Source organism: Capra hircus, chromosome 28 (assembly GCF_001704415.2).
Source record: "Capra hircus breed San Clemente chromosome 28, ASM170441v1, whole genome shotgun sequence".
Taxonomy (NCBI): domain Eukaryota; kingdom Metazoa; phylum Chordata; class Mammalia; order Artiodactyla; family Bovidae; genus Capra; species Capra hircus.
In genome coordinates, this window is record NC_030835.1 from 27,241,068 (window position 1) to 27,267,460 (window position 26,393).

Consider the following 26,393-nt stretch of genomic DNA (forward strand, 5'->3'; position numbering starts at 1 on the left):
CATGGGTTCAATCCCTGGGTCGGAAAAATCCCCTGGAGAAGGGAATGGCTATCCATTCCAGGATTCTGGCCTGGAGAATTCCACGGATAAGAGGAGCCTGGCAGGCTACAGTCCATGGGTTTGCAGAGTCAGACATGACTTAGCGACTAACTAAAAATGATACAGAATACATTAAAAATATTATTTTATTCAGTAGCTATTAGATAAATACTTCCCACCATTTACAGATGAGGATGCTGAGTCTGAGAGGTTAACAGCAACTTACTAACTAGTTATTAATGGGTAAGAGTCACACCTATAGGACTTGCTCCACCAAAATGACCATATCCTATTTTACTTCATTTGATATTCACTAAACATTTGTTGAGTTCCTTAGACTGTACTGAGTTATATATTGGGCACTGGTGATTGAGCAGTGAACAAAATAGGCCAAAATACTATTCTTTTTTTTTTTAATACTTTTATTTATTTTTGGCTGTGCTGGGTCATCACTGCTGCATGAGCTTTTCTCTGGTTGCTGTGACCGGGGGCTGTGCTTTGCTGAGGTGCGTGGACTTCTCATTGCAGTGGCTTCTCTTGTTGTGGAGCGTGCACACAGCTCTGGCGGTTGTGGCTCCGGGCTTTGGAGCACAGGCTTCATAGTCGGTGCATGAGCTTAGTTGCTCCACAGCACGTGGGATCTTCCTGGATCAGGGACCAAACCTATGTCTACTGCATTGGCAGGTGGATTCTTCACCAGTGAGCTGCCAGGGAAGCCCCCAGAATTCCTATTCTTACAGAACTTACATTTTAGCAATAATGTTCTCTCCTGGCCTAACCCACTAGTCTATCTTCTTGAAACTTTATTTGACTTTGTGAAAATAATACTAGTCAAAGATATTTATAGGACCTAATTATATGTATCATTCAACATGATTGTGATTTTAATAATGCCACAAAGCTAAATAGTTTCTTACACTCCAGTTGACTAGTTTAGTTACTTATATACTATAACATAAACAAAAATAAAGGCTAAAAGTGTAGATTGCCAGTGAAATTATGTACTCCTGGTATTTCTGCAATACAATATGGTATATTAAAGACATTACTGGTTTTACTTTTTTAAACTTCATATTGTTTGGTGTCTGTTGAAACTAGGTTGTTATTTCAAGATTTAAAGTAGAAAACTCATCTTCCCAACTTAACATACTTATGAAGGTATTGAATTTATACCACATAGTTTTAGATGGCTTAAAATTCCATGTTAAGCATTTCTGAGTGTTTTAGCCTTCACTTACTTGCGTGAGGGGTGAAGGATTTTTATAACCTGCTTTTAAATAATAGAATTCTATTTAGAATTCTTCTAGTGCTTTGTTAAGAAAATGATACTTTCATCATGTGTCATTTCTTAATGTATTTTGTTAACTCTGGAAGGCAGTGCTATTGTAAATTCCAATATGGAACAATATAAAATAAGGTGAACTATATTTACTCTGCTAATTTTAATACAGATTTTTGAGCAACAAAGTGGCTGATTGGCACCCTCTGTTGGTCATTTTATTTACCTACAAGCAGAAATATGTTAATAAAATAGTTAAAAATTTGTCTTTTATATTTTTATTTGTCTTTTAAATTAGCTTTTACAAATCTTACCAAAATAATTCTCTAAACCAGGTTTATAAGAATAAGGTACACTGTTATATAGCTGTGCTTTTGATTGAGTGATTTTTATGGTTATTTGCTTTTTCTTCAGACTGGCTAATTGTAGCATTTAGAATTGGCATTAACATTGCAGATTTTAAAGCAAGTATTTATTTAACTGTAGCAAACCATTAGCTACAGTAGCACATTGTTAAATAGATAATGTTTAACAATTTTGTTGTCAATTTGGATTAATTAGAAAACATCACGTTTTAGCACCCTAAATAGCAATTGAGTTATTTGAATTGAAAATAATTCAAGCTTCTGAAACATGAGGCTGGATTACTTCATCTCTTAATTTTTTAAAGGCAGACTTAATTATTCTGTAAGATTATATGGTTAATTGGATTTATATTATGGGGGGTTTCCCTGGTGGCTCAGACGGTAAAGCGTCTGCCTGCAATGCGGGAGATCCAGGTTCGATCCCTGGGTCAGGAAGATCCTCTGGAGAAGGAAATGGCAACCCACTCCAGTGTTCTTGCCTGGAAAATCTCATGGATGGAGCTACAGTCCATGGGGTCGCAAAGAGTCGGATACGACTGATTATATGGTTAACTGGATTTATAGTATAGTTTGATAATATTTGTGTATAATAAATGTTGACTAGTCCTGAAAAGGACTTTTCTATGCAAGTAATTTACAGTTATAGGGGGAAGAAGCTATACCCTGCCAGGTGGTTGAATAATATAGAGTGGGAAAATTTTTTTGGTAAATATTCAGCCAGTTGCTTTTGGTGTTTCTAGTATTTTAGAATTTCACTTGTCTGCCAAAGCCTTAAATTTAATCCAATTTAATGATGCCTAATGGATTTAAATTTTAGCATAATCTATGACCTATTCCATAATACTGAAGTTACTCACTGTATTAGAGCTTCCTTGTATTTTTTCACTGAAATAAATATTTTGAAGAATTTATGCATTGCTCATATAGGAGATATTTTTAGAAATATTTACTTACAAATGGCAGCCAACTGTGTTTATACTGTGTTTCTTGTACCAATTTGAGGAAATTGAGATTTGTGTTTGATTTCTAGTTGGCCTTTCAGTATATAATTTCACAACATAGTAGACTATTCAGTTGAATTTTTCACCCTGATGACCTAATAAGCCAGCTGGTATTCCCCAAGATGACAAACTGAACTTGTCTATGAAATATTGAACTTGACTCTTTAAAATTTATGATTCAACAAAACATTATTTTGAAATAATGAGTACTTCTATTTTTCACTGAGTGAATTCCCTGTTTTAATTTAAATACCAGTGTAACCACAAAATTATTAGATAGGATCCTGAGAATTTATGGCTTTAAGTCTACTATATTACTTAAGTTATACTTAGTGCTAGATTCTATAAATTCTCTCTATATAAATTATATAAATACTATGTATATAAATGTCCCGTATAGGCTTACTGACCATAAGTACCTCAGTAAATTATTTTTGCTCCTTTGGAATATATTTCACCTGTAATACTTACGGGCTTAATCCAATAAGAGAGCTAAACAAAAAGTAGGATGATATATTTTGTTTTAAAATGTGATGCATGGTAATGAATATTACGTGCAGGCTTTTTAGCAAGGCTACTGACGTGTGCACAGGATGTGTCATACTCTTCTGAAACTTAGATACACTTCACACTCCCACTCAGTCTTTCTCCAAAAGCCCTTTTAGAATCAAAACAGTATTCAAATGAAGCTTCTATCTTATCACATACTTGAGGTACCTAATTAAATTAACTGGCAGTTAATTGGCTAACCAAATTGAATAGAGACAAAATAAAGAGTGCACAGAATATTCCTGGATACATTGCTCTAGAAATGGAATGCTAATCTCTGAATGTAGGTTATTTATTAGGAAACAGGATATTGGAGAACTGTTTAGAGATGGGATTGATTTGGTGTAATGGAAATAGAATCCCTTGGACTGCAAGGAGATCCAACCAGTCCATTCTAAAGGAGATCAGTCCTGGGTGTTCTTTGGAAGGAATGATGCTAAAGCTGAAACTCCAATACTTTGGCCACCTCATGCAAAGAGTTGACTCATTGGAAAAGACTCTGATGCTGGGAGGGATTGGGGGCAGGAGGAGAAGGGGACGACAGAGGGTGAGATGGCTGGATGGCATCACCTACTCGATGGACGTGAGTCTGAGTGAACTCTGGGAGATGGTGATGGACAGGAAGGCCTGGTGTGCTGAGATTCATGGGGTCACAAAGAGTCGGACACGACTGAGCTACTGAACTGAATGGAAATAACTATTTTGAAAAAAAAATTGTGATAATAGTATAGTCTACATTCAAACCTGGAAGTGTCTTATATCCCAAGAATTTCCTTTGAGACATTTTCTATTGTCATGGTAATGTTTTCCTCTCCACATTTATTCTCTCTAGAGGGCCACTCCCTTCCTTTGCCACCTTAGTTAATTTATTGTTTTGATATATGCTTAGTGTTTAAAGCTTCAGGGAAATAAATTACAATATTACTTGCACATGAATATGTAGCAGAGAGTAATTTTTTAAATGTTTGTTGGAGATTTTATAGGGATAATATACTCTTTGGTGGCAAGCTCATGGTTAGAAAGTTTATTTATTAACTTTTTCAGATGACTATAATCTGGTAAGCTAGAAATGTAATTTATGAAATGTTACCCAAGATATGCTTCCTAGGACTTGTGTAAATATGGCATATCTTGTTTATAAATGTAAGAGGTCACAAAAGACTTTCATTGTAGAGTAAGCTAATATGCAATCATCAGGGAAAGTACAGGTTATATAAAAAAATCAGAGAGAGAATGGCCCTATTTCTTTTAAAGTCAGCTAGCTGTTGACTAAACATCACAAAATTTGAGTCAAATAGTTTATATTAACTGGAAGTCATTGTTATTCCAGGATATGTGTTTATTTTTAGTATTTAGGCATTTAAGAAAGATTGTTAAAACAATTGCTAATTAGAGAAGATCTTTGTTTTTTCATTAGGTTTTTATTTTCTTTTGACAGTGAGGAGAATTTTGAAAGTAAAGAACGGACAGCTTGTAGAGGAAAGATTGCCATTTCAGGTATGCTGTAATGGATTATTTTTATATTGCTGAGTAAATTCTATAAAGTAACTTCCTAGAGTTAGTGGTTTTTTAAAATTCCTTATGTCCATTTTCATTTTTCATTTTATTTTGCATACCTCTACCAGAACATTTGTTCTAAAATACTGTTTTCATCATTGTGCTCTACATTTGTGTAGAATATTACAGTCTGAGCAAACAGATTCATGTATATTATATACATTAATGTAGTTTTCTCTTCAGTGCAACACTGTGAAATAAGCAGGGTAGTTCTGTTTTTCTACAGACTCAGAGGTTAAATGACTTCCTGTAAGTGGTTGAGCTGGGCTACAAACTCAAGTCTTTTGGCTCTCCATTCCTTTTCTGCTCGGAAGTTTCGATGCCGCTTTCTTTTAATGTTTGTCTACTCTGAAATTTCCATGAGGGTTGGAACCGTGTTTGCTTTGTTTGTCACTGTATACCCAGAAACTAATACAGTGCTCAGACGTAGTTATTATTCAGTGAATGTTGACGGGATGGATGACTGCACTCTGTTGCCCATAGGATAGAGAGTAGACTCTCCCCCACCAGAGTTTTATATTTTGATCCAACCATTTTTCCTTGAACTGTATATAGTCCATGGGGTTGCAAAGAGTTGGACACGACTAAGTGACTTTCACGCTCACAACTATTTTTCTAGTCATATCGTCCACTATTCCTATACATAAGCTGTCTGTATTAGCCATATACTTTTCTCTGTGTTCTGTCAATACACCCTATGCTCCTGACCCCCAGTTAACTCTTGAAATAACTATAGTATCTTCAGGATCTATTAGCTCATCTAAAAGCCTTCCCTGTTATCATTCCCCTAGAAACGATGTTTTCCTTCTCTGGATTCTTAATGCAGTTAGGAAACCCTTTACCACTAGATGGCACTTACGCTGTGTTGTCTCAGTTTCTCCAAAGTGTTTAAGGAAGCTAAAGACAATGGCTTTGGAGATACCACAGATTGGAGTGAATAAGTATGTGACTGACTCATGTGTATGCTAGTTAGATAATGTATCTTTTATAATTATTATCTCACTGATACATTTTAGAAACAACAGACCTCCAGCAGTCCTTAAATAATAACTAGGCTGTTTCATTGGCTGAAAGCCTTATTCTCTTAGCTCCAGGAAGCCTGCTGCTGCATTTCAGGCCATGTCACCCAAGGAACTGTTTTTAGAAACGTGTTCATGATAAATAAAAATTCTACTATAGGACGGGTAGAGCTGAATTTTACATATGACATAATTGTCCTAAACCAGAGGAATTATTCTTGGCAGAAATTCTTCAGAAAATAACTATATATAAAAATCTGTTGTTTCCTGTATAGTTATTTCTGTTTTCCTCTTTGAAATTATGATATGAGTGGAATAAAACATGTTTTATATGTTATTTATGCTTCTGATGCCAAACATAGCACTTTTACATATTATACACTTGTTAACTATGTTCAATAAATTTTAAAGTGAAAAAACAAAATATTATAGATTTTTAAAGAGGATTCTAAAAATACTTAAATGTAATCCTTAAATAATTAAATATAATTCCTTGCTTATGCTATAGTGCCACTCAGTGTGTTAAATTGTTGTTGAAGACTGAATGCCGTGATAGTTAGCCTCCATTGTCATTTCATAATAGGTTATTGATTGCTGCAGTTCATGAAATTAGCATTAACTGTCCAATTAGAAGAGTGTTTAAATAAAAGCATTTAAGAGAGAAAACTGTTTTCTTGACCACGAATACTTGAGTGTAGAAATTAATCTTATTTCATGTGTTCTTTTATTATAAATGATAATTCTAAATTAAGGAGCCAAAATTCTCAGAAAATGGGATACATTTTCTTCTACAAAATTTCTTCTCATCTTTGCTTAGGCTTAATCATATCATGTCTGTGTGTTTGTAAAAGATAAAAACAAAGAATGTTAAAAATGAATTCACCTTTATAAATCCATTTTATTTTGATAAGGGAATGCAAATATGACTTGTTTTGATCAAAATGAATATTTCCAACAAAATTTCATAGTGTTTCATTGTTTTCCAGAAGATACTTGGGTTTTCTGTTTCCAGCTTCACCACGCACTGGCCATATCCTTCAGTTCAGTTCAGTTCAGTCGCTCAGTTGTGTCTGACTCTTTGCGACCCCATGAATTGCAGCATGCCAGGCCTCCCTGTCCATCACCAGCTCCTGGAGTTCACTCAAACTCAGTTCATCGAGTCGGTGATGCCATCCAGCCGTCTCATCCTCTGTCGTCCCCTTCTCCTCCTGCCCCCAGTCCCGCCCAGCATCAGGGTCTTTTCCAATGAGTCGACTCTTCACATGAGGTGGCCAAAGTACTGGAGTTTCAGCTTTAGCATCATTCTTTCCAAAGAAATCCCAGGGCTGATCTCCTTCAGAATGGACTGGTTGGATCTCCTTGCAGTCCAAGGGACTCTCAAGAGTCTTCTCCAACACCACAGTTCAAAAACATCAATTGTTCAGCGCTAAGTTTTCTTCACAGTCCAACTCTCACATCCATATATGACCACTGGGAAAACCATAGCCTTGACCAGACGGACCTTTGTTTGCAAAGTAATGTCTGCTTTTCAACATGCTATCTAGGTTGGTCATAACTTTCCTTCCAAGGAGTAAGCGTCTTTTAATTTCATGGCTGCAGTCACCATCTGCAGTGATTTTGGAGCCCCAAAAAATAAAGTCTGACACTGTTTCCACTGTTTCTCCATCTATTTCCCATGAAGTGATGGGACCAGATGCCATGATCTTCGTTTTCTGAATGTTGAGCTTTAAGCCAACTTTTTCACTCTCCTCTTTCACTTTCAGCAAGAGACTTTTTAGTTCCTCTTCACTTTCTGCCATAAGGGTGGTGTCATCTGCATACCTGAGGTTGTTGATATTTCTCCCGGCGATCTTGATTCTAGCTTGTGCTTCTTCCAGCCCAGCGTTTCTCATCATGTACTCTGCATGGAAGTTAAATAAGCAGGGTGACAATATACAGCCTTGACGTCCTCCTTTTCCTATTTGGAACCAGTCTGTTGTTCCTTGTCCAGTTCTAACTGTTGCTTCGTGACCTGCATACAGATTTCTCAAGAGGCAGGTCAGGTGTCTGGTATTCACATCTCTTTCAGAATTTTCCACAGTTTTTTGTGATCCACACAGTCAAAGGCTTTGGCATAGTCAGTAAAGCAGAAATAGATGTTTTTCTGGAACTCTCTTGCTTTTTTCCATGATCCAGCGGATGTTGGTAATTTGATCTCTGGTTCCTCTGCCTTTTCTAAAACCAGCTTGAACATCTGGAAGTTCACGGTTCACATATTGCTGAAGCCTGGCTTGGAGAATTTTGAGCGTTATGTTACTAGCATGTGAGATGAGTACAATTGTGTGGTAGTTTGAGCATTCTTTGGCATTGCCTTTCTTTGGGATTGGAATGAAAACTGACCTTTTCCAGTCCTGTGGCCACTGCTGAGTTTTCCAAATTTGCTGGCATATTCAGTGCAGCTCTTTCACAGCATCATTTTTCAGGATTTGAAATAGCTCTACTGGAATTCCATTGCCTCCACTAGCTTTGTTCATAGTGCTACTTTCTAAGGCCCACTTGACTTCACATTCCAGGATGTCTGGCTCTAGGTGAGTGATCACATCATCATGATTATCTTGGTTGTGAAGATCTTTTTTGTACAGTTCTTCTTGCCACCTCTTCTTAATATCTTCTGCTTCTGTTAGATCCATACCATTTCTGTCAAGCCCATCTTTGCATGAAATGTTCCCTTGGTATCTCTAATTTTCTTGAAGAGATCTCTAGTCTTTCCCATTCTGTTGTTTTCCTCTATTTCTTTGCATTGATCACTGAGGAAGGCTTTATCTCTCCTTGCTATTCTTTGGAACTCTGCATTCAGATGCTTATATCTTTCCTTTTCTCCTTTGCTTTTCGCTGCTCTTCTTTTCACAGCTATTTATAAGGCCTCCTCACATAGCCATTTTGCTTTTTTGCATTTCTTTTCCATGGGGATGGTCTTGATTCCTGTCTCCTGTACAGTGTCACGAACCTCTATCCATAGTTCATCAGGAACTCTATCTATCAGATCTAGTCCCTTAAATCTATTTCTCACCTCCACTGTATAATCATAAGGAATTTGATTCAGGTCATACCTGAATGGCATAGTGGTTTTCCCTACTTTCTTCATTTTAAGTCTGAATTTGGCAATCAGGAGTTCATGATCTGAGCCACAGTCAGCTCCCTGTCTTGTTTTTGCTGACTATACAGAGCTTCTCCATCTTATTTTTGCTGCAAAGAATATAATCAATCTGATTTTGGTGTTGACCATCTGGTGATGTCCACGTGTAGAGTCTTCTCTTGTATTGTTGGAAGAGGGTGTTTGCTGTGACCAGTGCGTTCTCTTGCAAAACTCTATTAGCCTTTGCCCTGCTTCATTCCATACTCCGAGGCCAAATTTGTCTGTTACTCTAGGTGTTTCTTGACTTCCTACTTTTGCATTCCAGTCCCCTAGAATGAAAAGGACATCTTTTTTGGGTGTTAGTTCTAAAAGGTCTTGTAGGCCAGATCTTTAGGAAAGTTAAAAGTATAATTGAGGTTTATCCTGATTATTTCTGCTAAACATAAAAAAATTGCACATATTAAATAGGCAGACTACTAATTCAAATACTAAAACCAAATCAGTTCACAAAAGTAACTTGGATTTCACTTTTGAATATGACAGAACTTCTAGGACCTAAAAACATCAATTTAGCTATCCTAAATAGTTTCAACAATAAAATGCTGATTAAGACATTAAAAAAGAAGGTAAGAGTACTGTAAACTAAAATTGAGTCAATCATTTGCAAGAACGTGGAAGGAATTCTACTCTTTTGACACTGAATTTAAAAATAATTACTAACTGATACATTTTTTTTTGCCATCTGAACAGTACATGACCACCTGGGAAATAGATAAGAAATGTCCACCTTCTCTTCTTGAGGATCTGACATAGCTAGGCATGGGAAAGGACAAACTGACCAATGGGCTGTGGTTGTATGGCAAAAGAAGCAAGGGTCCAATGTCCCTTCCAACCTGGTGTAAATAGTTAATACCACCCTGGAAGAAAAAGAACAACTATGAAAAAGAGCAGTTGTGAAATGCAGTGAGTCATCAACTATGGTCAAGAAAGTAGCAAGCCCTTTGACAGGACATCAGTGAAGTCATAGACAACAATAAAGGCAATCCTGTTAAAATCAAGAACAAAATAGCATTGTGTATTATATCAATGTTACAACAGAGTTTTAGAAATTCTAGCTAAAATACTAAGAATGAAACCTGAAACTACTGAAAAGATACAGATAAATTAAGTACTATTTGAAGATAATAGATTGCAGACCTAGAAAATAAAGGTAATTTACTGAGACATTTACAAAAAGTGGTAGTTGCTCTCAGAGTCAGCAATAGCTAGTTACAAAATATGATGGCAAAAGTTATCTCCTTTACAGTAAGATCAGCAAAAAAACAAATAATAAATATCCCAAGAATAAACTTAATAAAGATGTAAGAGTAATTGTATTATACTACTCTATGTAAATAGCATATTTATAAAGTTAAGAGTTCCCAAGTGTGTGCTCAGTCACTCAGTTGTGTCTGACTCATTGTGACTCTTGACTGCAACCTGCCAGGCTCCTCTGTCCATGGGATTCTCCAGGCAAGAATGCTGGAGTGGGGTGCCATTTACTCCTCCAGAGGTCTTCCTAACTCAGTGATTGAACCTGCGTCTCCTGCATTGGCAGGCAATTCTCTATGACTGAGCCACCTGGGAAAGCCCATTTTGGATAATATAATTCTGATAAAACATTTTGGAGGGGGGATTCTGACACAGTATTTCTAAGATTTACTTAAATTAGCAAGTGAGAATAATATGTTTTCGGAAGGGTATATTTCTGATGGTGAATCACTTTAGATGGTGACTGCAGCCATGAAATTAAAAGACATTTGTTCCTTGGAAGAAAAGCTTTGACAAACCTAGACAGTGTATTAAAAAGCAGAGACATTACTTTGCCAACAAAGGTCTGTCTTGTCAAAGCTATGGTTTTTCTAGAAGTCATGTATGGATGTGAGAGTTGGACTATAAAGAAAGCTGAGTGCCTAAGAATTGATGCTTTTAAATGGTGGAGCTGGAGAAGACTCTTGAGAGTCCCTTGGACTTCAAGGAGATCAAACCAGTTAATCCTAAAGGAAATCAGTCCTGAATATTGATTGGAAGGACTGACACTGAAGCTGAAACTTCAGTACTTTGGCCACGTGATGCAAAGAGCTAACTCATTGGAAAAGACCCTTATGCTGGGAAAAGTTGAAGGCAGGAGGAGAATGGGACAACAGAGGATGAGATGGTTAGATGGCATCACCGACTCGATGGATGTGAGTTTGAGTGAACTCCGGGAGTTGGTGATGGACAGGGAGGCCTGGCGTGCTGTGGTTCATGGGGTTGCAAAGAGTCGGACACGGCTGAGCAACTGAACCGAACTGATGATGGTCAGCCACGTATAAGATACATATTCTTTGAAGTTTAAAGTACCTCTCCTAAGGACTGGGCTAATGATTGATTCCTTATTTTAGTTCTACTGGAATAAAATGATAACAGAAGTATTTTCCTGTACAATATAAAAGGTCACGTAACATGGAATTTAGTAACTATTGAGACGAATCCAACAGTTAATAATATAAAATTCTAGCCAGCATGTGGTTTTGTGTAAGTATAAGATTATCATATAGAAAGGAAAGGACCTGTAAAGAAACAGACTGTGTTAGAGATCTAGTCAAGTGCCCTCCTTTTACAAATTAGAGACTGAGACTCAGTCTTGTAACTAACTTGTCCAAGCCACTTCTTAGTGCAGAACCAGCACTGATGCCTGAGCCTGACTCCTGTGCTGGGCTCTTATTTACCATACCCGTGTTCTCTCACTTTATAACTTAATCATATTATTTATTCACTACATTTTTCCTTTAAATTTGGAAAATTAACAAGTAATGAAATGTCTTCTGCCCAACAGCTCTCTAGTTTTTCTCAAAAATGAGCATAATGAGAACAGGATGCAGTTCCTAACAGAGCACTTGCTTAGCTTCATTAAGGTTAAGAACTTTACACAGGAAATGGTTTACTTTACATATAATTCAATTTGGCAAACAGAAACCTTGCATAAAAGTTACAAACTTTAAAACCTCTTTAGTCCTTTTCATAGTAACTTATGTTGTGAAATGGTTTTCTATAATCTTGACATTTTCTTCAGATAGACAGCTTTCCAGTTTTAGCTGCCTTATAAGAGCTTCCAAAGACTTCAGTCTCCCTAGAGTTTGTTGTTCCTGTAACTCAAGGAGTGTTAGCTCTGTGTGTGTGTGTGTGTGTGTGTGTGTGTGTGTGTGTGTGTGTACATGGAAGAACTGTATAAAACAGATCTTAATGAACTGGATTATGATGGTAGTCGCCCAAAGCCAGACATTCTGGAGTGTGACGTCAAATGGGCCTTAAGAAGTGCTGCTGTTAATAAAGCTAGTGACTGTGATGAAATTGTAGCAGAACTATTCAAATCCCAAAGGAGGATGCCATCAAGGTTTTGCATTCATTATGTCAGCAAATCTGTCAGACCCACAGTGGCCACAGGACTGGAAAAGGTCAGTCCTCATCCGAGTTCCTAAGAAGGGTAGTACCAGAGAACGTGCTGACCGTTGGACAGTTGCACTCACCTCCCATGCCAGTAAGGTGATGCTTAAAATCTTGCATGCTAGGTTTCAGCATTATGTGAACCAAGAACTTCCAGATGTCCAAGCTGGGTTTAGAAGAGGAAGAAATTAAAGTGCCAACATTTGCTGAATTATAGAGAAAGCAAGGGGATTTCAGAAAAACATCTATGTGTTTCATCAACTACACTGAAGCCTTTGACTGTGTGGATCATAACAAACGGTGGAAAGCTCTTAGAGAGATGGGAATACCAGACTATCTTACCTGTCTCCTGAGAAGCCTGTATGCAGATCAGAAGGCAACAGTTAGAACCCTGTATGGGACAACTGATTAGTTCAGGATTGAGGAAGGAGTACTACAGGGCTATCTGCTGTCACCCTATTTGTTTAATCTATACACTGAGCACATCATGAAAAATGCTGGGCTGGACGAGTTATAAGCTGGAATCAAGATAAGTGGGAGAAACATCAACCTCAGATATGCAGATGATAACCACTCTAATGGCAGAAAGCAAAGAGGAGCTAAAGAGTCCCTTCATAATGAGGGTGAAGAATAGTGAAAGAGCCAGCTTTCACTGGCTAACACTAAACATAAAATTAAATATTTAAAAAACTAAGATCATGGCATCTGGTCCCATTATTGCACAGCAAATAGAAGGGGAAAATGTGGAAGTAGTGACTGATTTCCTCTATTTGGGCTCCAAAATCACTGCAGACGGTGCCTGCAGCCATGAAATCAGAAGATGGTTGCTTCTTGGAAGGAAAGCTATGGCAAACCTAGACAGTGTGTTGAAAAGGAAAGACATTACTCAGCTGACAAAGGTCTGTATAGTCAAGGCTGTGGTCTTGCCAGTGGTCACATACAGTTGTGAGAGCTGGACCTTCAAGAATGCAGAATGCCAGAAGTTGATGCCTTTGTACTGTGGTGCTGGAGAAGACTCCTGAAAATTCCTTGGACAGCAAGGATATAAAACCAGCCAATCTTAAAGGAGATCATCCCTGAATATTCACTGGAAGGACTGATGCTGAAGCTGAAGCGCCAGTATTTTGGTCATCGGATGCCTGCAGATGACTCATTGGAAAAGTCCCTGATGCTGGGAAGGATCAAGGGCAAAGGAGAAGAGGGCATCAGAAGATGAAATGGCTGGATAGTATCACTGATACAATGAACACGAACATGGGCAAACTCTGGGAGATCATGAGGGACAGGGAGGCCTGGTGTGCTACAGTCCATGGGGTCACAAAGCATCTGACACGACTGGCTGGCTGAACAACCACGGTTTCCCTGGTGGCTCAGATGGTAAGAATCAGCCTGCAATGCAGGAAAACTGGTTTCAATCCCTATATATATTCTTTTTCATATTAAATATGAAAATAGTTCCCTAGTATAGTCCTCTATAGTAGGACATTGTTTATCTGTTATACATATATATATATATGTATATCAGTTTAGTTCATTTCAGTCACTCAGTTGTGTCCGACTCTGCGACGCTATGAATCGCAGCATGCCAGGCCTCCCTGTCCATCACCAGCTCCCAGAGTTCACTCAGACTCATGTTCATCAAGTCAGTAATGCCACCCAGCCATCTCATCCTCTGTCGTCCCCTTCTCCTACTGCCTCCAGTCACTCCCAGCATAAGGGTCTTTTCCAGTGAGTCAACGCTTTGCATGAGGTGGCCAAAGTACCAGAGTTTCAGCTTCAGCATCATTCCTTCCAAAGAAATCCCAGGGCTGATCACCTTCAGAATGGACTGGTTGGATCTCCTTGCAGTCCAAGGGACTCTCAAGAGTCTTCTCCAACACCACAGTTCAGAAGCATCAATTCTTCGGCCCTCAGCCTTCTTCACAGTCCAACTCTCACATCCATACATGACCACTGGAAAAACAATAGCCTTGACTAGATGGACCTTTGTTGGCAAATTACTGTCTCTGCTTTTCAACATGCTATCTAGGTTGGTCATAACTTTTCTTCCAAGGAGTAAGCGTCTTTTAATGTCATGGCTGCAGTCACAATCTGCAGTGATTTTGGAGCCCCCCAAAATAAAGTCTGACACTGTTTCCACTGTTTCCCCATTTATTTCCCATGAAGTGATGGGACCAAAGAGAAGCAAGAAGAGATAAAGTCTTCCTCAGCAACAGAATGGGAAAGAAGAGATCTCTTCAAGAAAATTAGAGATACCAAGGGAACATTTCATGCAAAGATGGACTCGATAAAGGACAGAAATGGTATGGATCTAACAAAAGCAGAAGATATTAAGAAGAGGTGGCAAGAATACACAGAAGAACTGTACAAAAAAGATCTTCACAACCAAGATAATCATGATGATGTGATCACTCACCTAGAGCCAGACATCCTGGAATGTGAAGTCAAGTGGGCCTTAGAAAGTATCACTACGAACAAAGCTAGTGGAGGTGATGAAATTCCAGTTGAGCTATTTCAAATCCTGAAAGATGATGCTGTGAAAATGCTGCACTGAATATGCCAGCAAATTTGGAAAACTCAGCAGTGGCCACAGGACTGGAAAAGGTCAGTTTTCATTCCAATCCCAAAGAAAGGCAAAGCCAAAGAATGCTCAAACTACCACACAATTGTACTCATCTCACATGCTAGTAACGTAACGCTCAGAATTCTCCAAGCCAGGCTTCAGCAATATGTGAACCGTGAACTTCCAGATGTTCAAGCTGGTTTTAGAAAAGGCAGAGGAACCAGAGATCAAATTGCCAACATCCGCTGGATAATGGAAAAAGCAAGAGAGTTCCAGAAAAACATCTGTTTCTGCTTTATTGACCATGTCAAAGCCTTTGACTGTGTGGATCACAAAAAACTGTGGAAAATTCTGAAAGAGATGTGAATACCAGGCCATCTGACCTGTCTCTTGAGAAATCTGTATGCAAGTCAGGAAGCAACAGGTAGACCTGGACAAGGAACAACAGACTGGTCCAAATAGGAAAAGGAGTACATCAAGGCTGTATATTGTCACCCTGCTTATTTAACTTCTATGCAGGGTACATCATGAGAAACGCTGGGCTGGAAGAAGCACAAGCTGGAATGAAGATTGCCGGGAGAAATATCAATAACCTCAGATATGCAGATGACACCACCCTTATGGCAGAGAGTGAAGAGGAACTAAAAAGCCTCTTGATGAAAGTGAAAGAGGAGAGTGAAAAAGTTGGCTTAAAGCTCAACATTCAGAAAGCTCAGAGCATGGCATCTGGTCCCATCACTTCGTGGCAAATAGATGGGGAAACAGTGTCAGACTTTATTTTTTAGGGCTCCAAAATCACTGCAGATGGTGACTGCAGCCATGAAATTAAGAGACACTTACTCCTTGGAAGAAAAGTTATGACCAACCTAGATAGCATATTGAAAAGCAGAAACGTTACTTTGCCAACAAAGGTCCGTCTAGTCAAGGCTATGGTTTTCCAGTGGTCATGTATGGATGTGAGAGTTGGACTGTGAAGAAAGCTGAGTGCCGAAGAATTGATGCTTTTGACTGTGGTGTTGGAGAAGACTCTTGAGAGTCCCTTGGATTGCAAGGAGATCCAACCAGTCCATTCTGAAGGAGATCAGCCCTGGGATTTATTTGGAAGGAATGATGCTAAAGCTGAAACTCCAGTACTTTGGCCACCTCATGTGAAGAGTTGACTCATTGGAAAAGACTCTGATGCTGGGAGGGATTAGGGGCAGGAGGAGAAGGGGACGACAGAGGATGAGATGGTTGGATGGCATCACTGACTCGATGGACGTGAGTCTGAGTGAACTCCAGGAGTTGGTGATGGACAGGGAGGCCTGGCGTGTTGCGATTCATGAGGTTGCGTAGAGTCAGACACGACTAAGCAACTGAACTGAACTGAAGTGAACTGATAGGACCAGGTGCCATGATCTTCGTTTTCGGAATGTTGAGCTTTAAGCCAACTTTTTCGCTCTCCTCTTTCACTTTCAGCAAGAGGCTTTTTAGTTCCTCTTCACTTTCTGCCATAAAGGTGGTATCATATGCATAGCTGAGGTTATTGATATTTCTCCCGGCAATCTTCATTCCAGCTTGTGCTTCTTCCAGCCCAGCGTTTCTCATGATGTACCCTGCATAGAAGTTAAATAAGCAGAGTGAAATGCATACCCTGACGTACTCCTTTGCTTATTTGGAACCAGTCTGTTGTTCCTTGTCCAGTTCTAACTGCTGCTTCCTGACCTTCATAGAGGTTTCTCAAGAGGCAGGTCAGGTGGTCTGGTATTCACATCTCTTTCAGAATTTTCCACAGTTTATTGTGATCCACATAGTCAAAGGCTTTGGTGTAGTCAATAAAGCAGAAATGTTTTTCTAGAACTCTCTTGCTTTTTCCATGATCCAGCAGATGTTGGCAATTTGATCTCTGGTTCCTCTGCCTTTTCTAAAAGCAGCTTGAACATCTGCAAGTTCACAGTTCACGTATTGCTGAAGCCTGGCTTGGAGAATTTTGAGCATTACTTTATTAGCATGTGAGATGAGTGCAGTTGTGCAGCAGTTTGAGCATTCTTTGGCATTGCTTTTCTTTGGGATTGGAATGAAAACTGACCTTTTCCAGTCCTGTGGCCACTGCTGAGTTTTCCAAATTTGCTGGCATATTGAGTGCAGCACTTTCACAGCATCATCTTTCAGGATTTGAAATAGCTCAACTGGAATTCCATCACTTCCATTAGCTTTGTTCTTAGTGATGCTTTCTAAGGCCCACTTGGCCTTCCCTGGTGGTCAGAAGGTAAAGCGACTGTCTACAATGCAGGACACCTGGGTTCGATCCCTGGGTCGGGAAGTGTCCCTGGAGAAGGCAATGGCAACCCACTCCAGTACTCTTGCCTGGAAAATCCCATGGACAGAGTAGCTTGGTGCAGGCTACTGTCCATGGGGTTGCATAGACTCAGGCATGGCTATATATATAATTTGTATCATAATGGGATCTGCTGATCCCAAACTCCTAATTTATCCCTTTCCCATCCCATTTCCCCTTTGGTAACTGCAAGTTTATTTTCTATGTCTGTGAATCTGTTTCTGTTTTGTAAATAAGTTGATTTGTGTCATTTTAGATCCCATGTATAAGTAATACCATATAATATTTGGTTTCCCTTTTTCACTTACCTCACTTATGATAATGTCTGGATACATTCATGTTTCTGCAAATGGCAATATTTTATTTCTTTTTATGGCTGAGTAGTATTTCATTATGTATATGTGTATATACATGTAAATATATCTATATATATATCGGAGAAGGCAATGGCACCCCACTTTAGTACTCTTGCCTGGAAAATCCCATGAACAGTGGAGCCTCGTAGGCTGCAGTCCATGGGGTCACTAAGAGTGGGACAGGACTGAGCGACTTCCCTTTCACTTTTCACTTTCATGCATTGGAGAAGGACATGGCAACTCGCTCCAGTGTTCTTGCCTGGATAATCCCAGGGACAGAGGAGCCTGGTCGCAGGCCGTCTGTGGGGTCGCACAGAGTCAGACATGACTGAAGTGACTTAGCAGCATATACATATATATATATATATATATATATACATACACACACACACACAGACAAACACCACATCTTTTTTATCCATTTATCTGTTGGTGAATGTTTAAGTTGCTTCTGTGTCTTGACTATTGTAAATAGTGCTGCTATGAACATTGTTGTGTGTGAATTTTTATATTTTTTTGAATTATAGTTTAGTCTGAATGTATGCCCAGGAGTGGAATTGCTGGATCACATAGCAACTCTGTTTTTAGTTTTTTATGGAACCTCCCAATACTGTTTTCCATAGTGGCTGCACCAATTTATATTCCCACCAGCAGTGTAGGAGGGTTCCCTTTACTCCACACTGCCTCTGGCAGTTATTATTTGTAGATTTTTTTTTTTAATGATGGCCATCCTGTCCAGTGTGAGACAGTACTTCACTGGTCAGATAATTTTTAAGTTCTGACATACATTTCTCTAATAAAAAGTGATGTTGAGCATATTTTGATGCACCTGTTGGTCATCTGTATGTCTTCTTTGGAGAAATGTCTATTTAGATTTTCTACCCATTTTCTGATTGAGTTGTTTAGCTTTTTTGTTACTGAGTTGTATGAGCTGTTTGTGTATTTTGGAAATTAAACTCTTGTTGGTCATATCATTTACAGATACTTTCTCCCAGTCTGTAGGTTGCCTTTTCTTTTTACTAGTTCTTTGCTGTGCAAAAGCTTAAAGTCTGATTAGGTCCCATTTGTTTTTTTGGTTTTTTTTTTGCTTTTATTTCTACTGCCTTGGGAGACTGACCTAAGATAACATTGGTACTATATATGTCGGAGAATGTTTTGCTTATGTTCTTTTCTAGGAGTTTTATGGTGTCCTGTTTTAAGTCTTTCAGCCACTTCTGGTTTATTTTTATATATGATGTGAAGGGAGTGTTCTAATTTCATTGATTTACATGTGGCTGTCCATTTTGCCACCATCAGCTGTTAAAGAGACTTTTCTCCATTGCATATTCTTAAGTCCTTTTTAGAAATTAATTGGCCATGGGTGTGTGGGTTTATTTTTGGATTCTTTCTGTATGTCTGTTTTTGTCCCAATGCCATACTGTTTTTGACTGTGACATTGAGGTATCATCTGAATCTGGAAGGTTTATGCCTCCAGCTTTGTTCCTTTTCCTCAGGATTGCTTTGGCAATTCTGGGTCTTTTATGGTCCTATATAAATTTTAGGGTTTTTCTAGTTTTGTGTAAAATGACGGGTAATTTGACAGGGCTTGCATTAAATATGTAGATTCCTTCGGATAGTATGGCCATTTTAACACTATAAATTATAATTCAAGAGCATGGTACACCTTTTCACTTCTTTAAGTCATCTTTAATTTCCTTTATCAGTATTTTTATAATTCTCAGCATATAAATCACCTGCTTGATCAGGTTTATTTCTAAATAATTTTATTTTTTTAATGTGATTTTAAAAGCACCTTTTAAAACTTTCCCTTTCTGATATTTCATTGTTAGTTGTAGAGAAATGCAACGGATCCGTATGCTAATTTTGTATCCTGCTACCTTGCTGAATTTGTTTGTTAGTTCTAATGCTTTTGGGTGGAGTCTTTTAAGGTTCTCTGTAGTATCCTGTCTTCTGCATATAATGACAATTTTACCTCTTTCCTTCCAATTTGGTTATCTTGTATTTCTTTTCGTTGTTGTTGTCTGATTGCTGTGGCTAGGATTTCCAGTGCTATGTTGAATAGAAGTGGTGATGGAATTTCCTGACTTTCACTGCCATGGACTTGGGTTTAATCCCTGGTTGGGGAACTAAGATCCCACAAGCCATGAGGTGCAGCCACAAAAAAAAAAAAAAACCAAAAAAAAAAAACTAAGTGGTGAAAGTGGGTTGCATTGTCTTGTTCTAGAATTTAGTGGGAAGGCTTTCAACTTTTCATTGTTGAATATTATGTTGGCTGTGATTTGTGGTAAATAAGTTTTATTATGCTGAGATATGTTCCCGCTACTGTCGTTAAGAGTTTTTTTTTAATCATAAATGGATGTTGAATTTTATCCGGTGTTTTTTCCGCATCCCTTGAGATAGATGATCATGTGTTTTTGTCCTTTGGTTGATGTGGTGTATCACATTGATTGATTTGCATATGTTGAACCATCGCTGTGACCCTGGGATAAATCCAACTTGATTGTGGTATATGATCTTTTTTATGTGTTGTTCGATTTGGTTTGCTAGTATTTTGTTGAGAGATTTTGGATCTGTGTTTATCAAGGATGTGCTTTGTGCTTAGTCACCCAGTTGTGTCTGACTCTTTTTCCATGGGATTCTCTAAGCAAGAATACTGGAGTGGGCAGCCATTCCCTTCTCCAAAGGATCTTCTCAACCCAAGGGTTCAACCTGGGTTCAGACTCTTTACCATCAGAGCCATTTTTGTTGAGAATTTTTGGATATATATTTATCAAAGTTCAGTTCAGTTCAGTCACTCAGTCATGTCCGACTCTTTGTGACCCCATGAATCGCAGCACACCAGGCCTCCCTGTACATCACCAACTCCCGGAGTTCACCCAAACTCATGTCCATCGAGTCAGTGATGCCATCCAGCTGTCTCATCCTCTGTCGTCCCCTTTTTCTCTGGCCCCCAATCCCTCCCAGCATCAGTCTTTTCCAATGAGTCAACTCTTCACATGAGGTGGCCAAAGTACTGGAGTTTCAGCTTTAGCATCATTCCTTCCAAAGAAATCCCAGGGTTGATCTCCTTCAGAATGGACTGGTTGGATCTCCTTGCAGTCCAAGGGACTCTCAAGAGTCTTCTCCAACACCACAGTTCAAAAGCATCAATTCTTCGGTGCTCAGCCTTCTTCACCATCCAACTCTCACATCCATATATGACCACTGGGAAAATCATAGCCTTGACTAGACGGACCTTAGTCGGCAAAGTAATGTCTCTGCTTTTGAATATACTATCTAGGTTGGTCATAATTTTTTCTTCCAAGGAGTAAGCGTCTGTTAATTTCATGGCTGCACTCACCACCTGCAGTGATTTTGGAGCTCCCAAAAATAATGTCTGACACTGTTTCCACTGTTTCCCCATCTATTTCCCATGAAGTGATGGGACTGGATGCCATGATCTTCGTTTTCAGAATGTTGAGCTTTAAGCCAACTTTTTCACTCTCCTCTTTCACTTTCAGCAAGAGGCTTTTTAGTTTCTCTTCACTTTCTGCCATAAGGGTGGTGTCATCTGCATATCTGAGGTTACTGATATTTCTCCTGGCAATATTGATTCCAGCTTGTGCTTCTTCCAGCCCAGCGTTTCTCATGATGTACCCTGCATAGAAGTTAAATAAGCAGGGTGACAATATACAGCCTTGACGTCCTCCTTTTCCTATTTGGAACCAGTCTGTTATTCCATGTCCAGTTCTACCTGTTGCTTCCTGACCTGCATACAGATTTCTCAAGAGGCAAGTCAGGTGGTCTGGTATTCTCATCTCTTTCAGAATTTTCCACAGTTTATTGTGATCCACACAGTCAAAGGCTTTGGCATCGTCAATAAAGCAGAAATAGATGTTTTTCTGGAACTCTCTTGCTTTTTCCATTATCCAGCAGATGTTGGCAATTTGATCTCTGGTTCCTCTGCCTTTTCTAAAACCAGCTTGAACATCAGGAAGTTCATAGTTCACGTATTGCTGAAGCCTGGCTTGGAGAATTTTGAGCATTACTTTACTAGCATGTTATTGGCTTGTAATTTTCTCTTTTGATAGTGTCCTTGTCTGATTTTGATATAAAGGTGATGGTGGCTTCATAGAATGACTTTGGAAGTGTTCTCTTCTGTCTTTTGGTGGAGTTTGGGAAGGATCAGTGTAAGTTCTTCTTATGTTTAGTGGAATTCCCCAGTGAAACCATCCAGTCCTGGATTGTTTTGTGGAGAGTTTTTATTTTTTACGGATTCTGTTTCACTTCTGGGAAAGAGTGAAGGCAAAATGAGAAGAGGGTGGCAGAAGATGAGATGATTAGATAGCATCACCGACTCAGTGGACACGAATTTGAGCAAACTCCAGGAGATAGTGATAACAGAGGAGCCTGGCGAGTTATAGTCCACGGGACTGCAAAGAGCAGGACACAATTTAACAACTGACAGCAACAGCAACAAATGTCACTCCCAGTGATTGATCTCTTCAAATTATGCTTCTTCATGACCCATTTTGGTGGACTCTATGTTTTTGGAAGTTGTCTGTTTCTTTCAGGTTGTCCAATTTGTTGGCATATAATTGTGCATAGTGTTCTTTTACAGGTTTCTGTATTTCTGCAGCATCTGTTATTTCTCCTCTTTCAGTTCTTGTTTTTTATTTGGGTCGTCTTTCTTAGTGAGCCTGACCAGAGGTTTGTTGATTTTGTTTACCCTTTCAAAAACACAGCTCTTGGTTTTATTGATTTTTTTTCCCTACAGTTTTAAAATATCTATTTTATGTATTTCCTCTTTGGTATTTACTGTTCTCTTCCTCCTGCTGACATTAGGCTTTGCTTGTTCTCCTTTTCTAATACTCTCAGTTGGTGGATGAGGTTGTTCATTTGAGATCTTTGCTTTTTGAGGAAGGTCTGTATTGTTGCATCCTACAGGTTTTGTATGGTTGTGTTTTCACGGTTAAACTTGATGGATATTTTGAGGATATTTCTATTCAAAAAATCCAGAATATACATTCTTTTCAAGTGCACATGCAGCATTCTCTAGGATAGACCCACATGCTTGGATACAAAAGAAGCCTCAACAAATTTAAGAGGATGGAAATTTTTTCAAGCACCTTTTCTGTGCACAATGGCATGAAACTGGAAGTAAACCACACAAAGAAGAAAAAGCAATTAGATGGAGACTAAACAGCATGATACTAAAAGACTAATGGTTGATGATGAAATCAAAGAGGAAATTAAAAAAAATAGTTTGAGATAAATGACAGTGAAAACACAATCATAAATTGGGAGATATATTTTCAAAATTATTGTTGGATGAGGTATATGTAAAGTGTTTGGTTTGACACAAGAAGAACTCAATAGAATAATGTTTTATTTTTCTCACTTTTTTGATAAAAATGAGTGCTAAAGCAGCAGTGGGAAGAGCACTCATACATGTCTGCCTGGTTAGGAAGCATAAGAATAGAGTAATATAAAGCTTTTCTAGAAAGGAAATTGAAAATAGGAGCTAAGAACCCTAGAAAGAATTCCAAACAAAACTGTAGACAAAAGATCATGGAATCTAAAAGTGAAGCACAGCATAAAGATAGCCAAATAGCTTATGTTCACAAAGGATTATAATTATTTGAAAGTGGCATAGTTAACAGGTAAGAAAAACTAGGCACATAAACTTGCAAAGTGTAGTAGGGAAATGTTTTAAACAGAAATTTTCCACAAAATTTGAAAATTTGTACTCTGAGTACAAAAGTAAAACAAACTTCACTTTACAATTGAGATTTCTAATGTGCTGTGTTATGCTATAATTGCTCATCTTAATCTATTTGGTAAAATCTTAATTCTCAAACTTTGAAAATATGCAGATAGCATAAGAATGTCAAAGGAAAGTTGTTACTCCGTAATGTTAACCAGTATTAAAAGTAAAAGGGAGAATGGAGGAAACTAGGAAGAACAAATGTTGACTGTTTGAAAGCTCTATATTAATTTCTGGAATAAATTTATTATTTATTAAACTTAGAATTTGAAGAATATGTGAATGAGAGAAATATGTTTAGATCACTTTTAGAATATAGGCCCTTTCTTGGCCTGAAAGAAGTAATACATTCCTCTTTTTAGTTTTATTTCTTAAGGAAAATGCTACAGTTTGTAGCATGAATATACAAAGATCTGCAAATTCTTTTGTAGACAAGTTAAATCTTCCTAATGGAAAGATCTTGGATTTGTTTGTCAAGAGTTGGGTCTCTTCCAGAAACCAGTAATCTTATATAAGTCACTTAATTTTTTTCATCTTTAAAGTTTACATAGTGGATAAAAGTTCGTTCTAAAGTCATTTCTACCTCTACTGTTCTATGATTTTGAAATTTATTTAGCTACATTTGCTGCTACTGCTTACCCAAAATATAAATTCAACACTAGGTTACCCAAATTTTGCCTATTTCAAAAGCATAAATCACAAAAATTTTATAATAGAAGCTTATTATAGGTGCTACTTAATAAATTAATTTCTTGAGTGAGGTTTAAAAAGTATAAGATTTTATATTCCTAGTCTAAGCTATGTTTAAGAGAAAATATTACTATGTTAGTATATTTAATAATAAATAAATGCTGGCTTTAGTGGTCAGAATCCATTATGGAATACAGAGGTTTACTTTATGCTAAGAGATGAAATTTACCAAAATTATTCCTTGTAATTTCTTTTTCCCCTCCATTATAGATATTCGTATACCGCTAATGTGGAAAGACTCTGATCACTTCAGCAATAAAGAACGTATGTATGATTTTGATTGCAATTGATGTATTTTCTTTAGTATGTAGTAAATTTGAGATAATTGGGAGAAAAAGCTGCTTCCACACTGAAATAAATGTCATTTGACAGAATAAGCACAGTCTTATTGATGGGAACCTGTGCAAGGATGCCAACAGGTAATAGACAAGGAAATTGTGAAACAAAAGGAGATGTTTGAGTGAAGTAGTAAAGGCCACATTTTTTGACCGGAAATATTGGAGATTTTTTTTTGCCTTGTCCTCATCCTTCAGATTATTTAATGGGATATAAGAGAAAAAGATTTTTAGCTTGATCTAATTTTTCTTCCCCTTCAGCATTTTATAGCTTTATATAGTCTTAAAAATCCATGCATGGCTTGGGTCATGGAAATTAACCTCAAATGATTTGTAGCTGTTAGAGGCAATGCAGAAAAGTTATGACAATCCTTTATCTTTCGTGTCTATTATGATAGCTTTGTTCCTCATACTTTAAGCCTGAATCATATTGAAAATAATTAGTTTTATATGAAAAATACAAAATCAGGTTAGTATATTTGTTATTCATTTAAGAAATATAATTTAGTTTATAAAGGAATACATGGGGGAATTAAGTGTATCTTTCTGATTACTATAGAGAATTAAGTTTATCTGAAGAGCTCCATTTTCTCAGTAATGAGGATTTAGTCTTTTAATCACCTAATACTTTAAAAATATATATATTAAATTAGAAAGTCCAGCAGCTATGGTTTTTGTGTTCACATCTCTACTTTTTATTGAGTTTGTAGTTTCCCCCTTCTCTGTTTGGTGGAAAATGTTTTGTTGTTAATGTGTCTGCTCCTAACCTCTTAAGATAGAAAACTTATTTTTATTAAGTATATTTGGAAGCCAAAATGACAGGGGTAATAGTATATATGTAGTGCTAAATTTGCTATTAATTAAAGCTTAAGGAGTTTTCTAGGAATAAAATTGATGAGTTTGGTGGTTACTTGAGACTGCTGAGAAACCTGTATTTTTAACTTTATTTTTTGATACTCCGTAGTTTAGTTGTATTTTAGTTGGGCAAGCAATTAATATATACTGACAAAAGAGTCTCAATAAAAAGTTAAAGGATTACAGTGTACAGTGTATTAAAATAAGAATCTATTAACAAATATTTAGGCTGTTTTTTTCATTTTCAAGTAGATTTTAACATAATGTAAACATGATTCATCACATGAGTCATTGTTTTAATGTTTTTCTTCTCTAGGATCACAGTACTATGCCATTTTTTGTTTATTCAAACTGGGAGCTGAAGTTTTTGATACTGAGATGGTGATTGTGGATAAAACAATCACAGATATATGTTTTGAAAATGTGACCATATTGTAAGTATTTTTTTAAATCTTATTTGAAGGAAAAGAACCTAAAATTCTACCTTTTTCAGAGGAAGGCAAAATTATTGACTTATTTTTGAAGCATTAAAATCTTTAACTGTTCAAATTGATTTTGAACGTTGCATTATTTATAAGCCATTTCTGGATTTGAAATTTTTCCAATGTAAAATAAAGTGGAAATCATATAATATTAGTAGTAAAACTATGAATACAGTGGCATATCATTATAATGTGATTTTATATAGAGTGAGTTTGAGCATAAAACACATTCTTACATCTCATATAGGAGATTTACTTACAGAAATACTAAAATAGTGTAACAACCTTATTAGATAGTTCTGAAATATGTACTGTAGGAAAAGCACTTTAGTAAAATTTCAAGATGTTCTTTTTCTTATGGTGCACTTCTTTCATGTACTCCAAAACAATAAAAAAATTGGGTGATCCTCAGGGCCATTTTTATTGCCCCTGCTCTTTTACAGGCTTATTTTATTGTGGTCATAATATAGAACCAGAAAGAACTCCTCCCGGTAGCCATAGAAATCATTTTTAACTAATATAAGTTTTTCCTGGCATTGTTTTCTATTGGCCTAAATCAGTATGTGATTTATATTTCTTATAGGGTTTCAAAGACAGTAT

General features: G+C 37.5%; 1 protein-coding gene across 1 annotated transcript in view; it reads left to right on the forward strand.

The window, feature by feature from the left end:
• The window catches only part of RTKN2 (rhotekin 2), a 132,561-nt gene that overhangs the window by 37,138 nt on the left and 69,030 nt on the right, over window positions 1–26,393 (forward strand). The window contains exons 3-5 of the mRNA XM_013975552.2: window positions 4,672–4,730; window positions 24,332–24,385; window positions 25,628–25,745. Of these exons, the coding sequence (XP_013831006.2) occupies window positions 4,672–4,730; window positions 24,332–24,385; window positions 25,628–25,745 (231 nt within the window). The remainder of the gene's footprint in view (window positions 1–4,671; window positions 4,731–24,331; window positions 24,386–25,627; window positions 25,746–26,393) is intronic.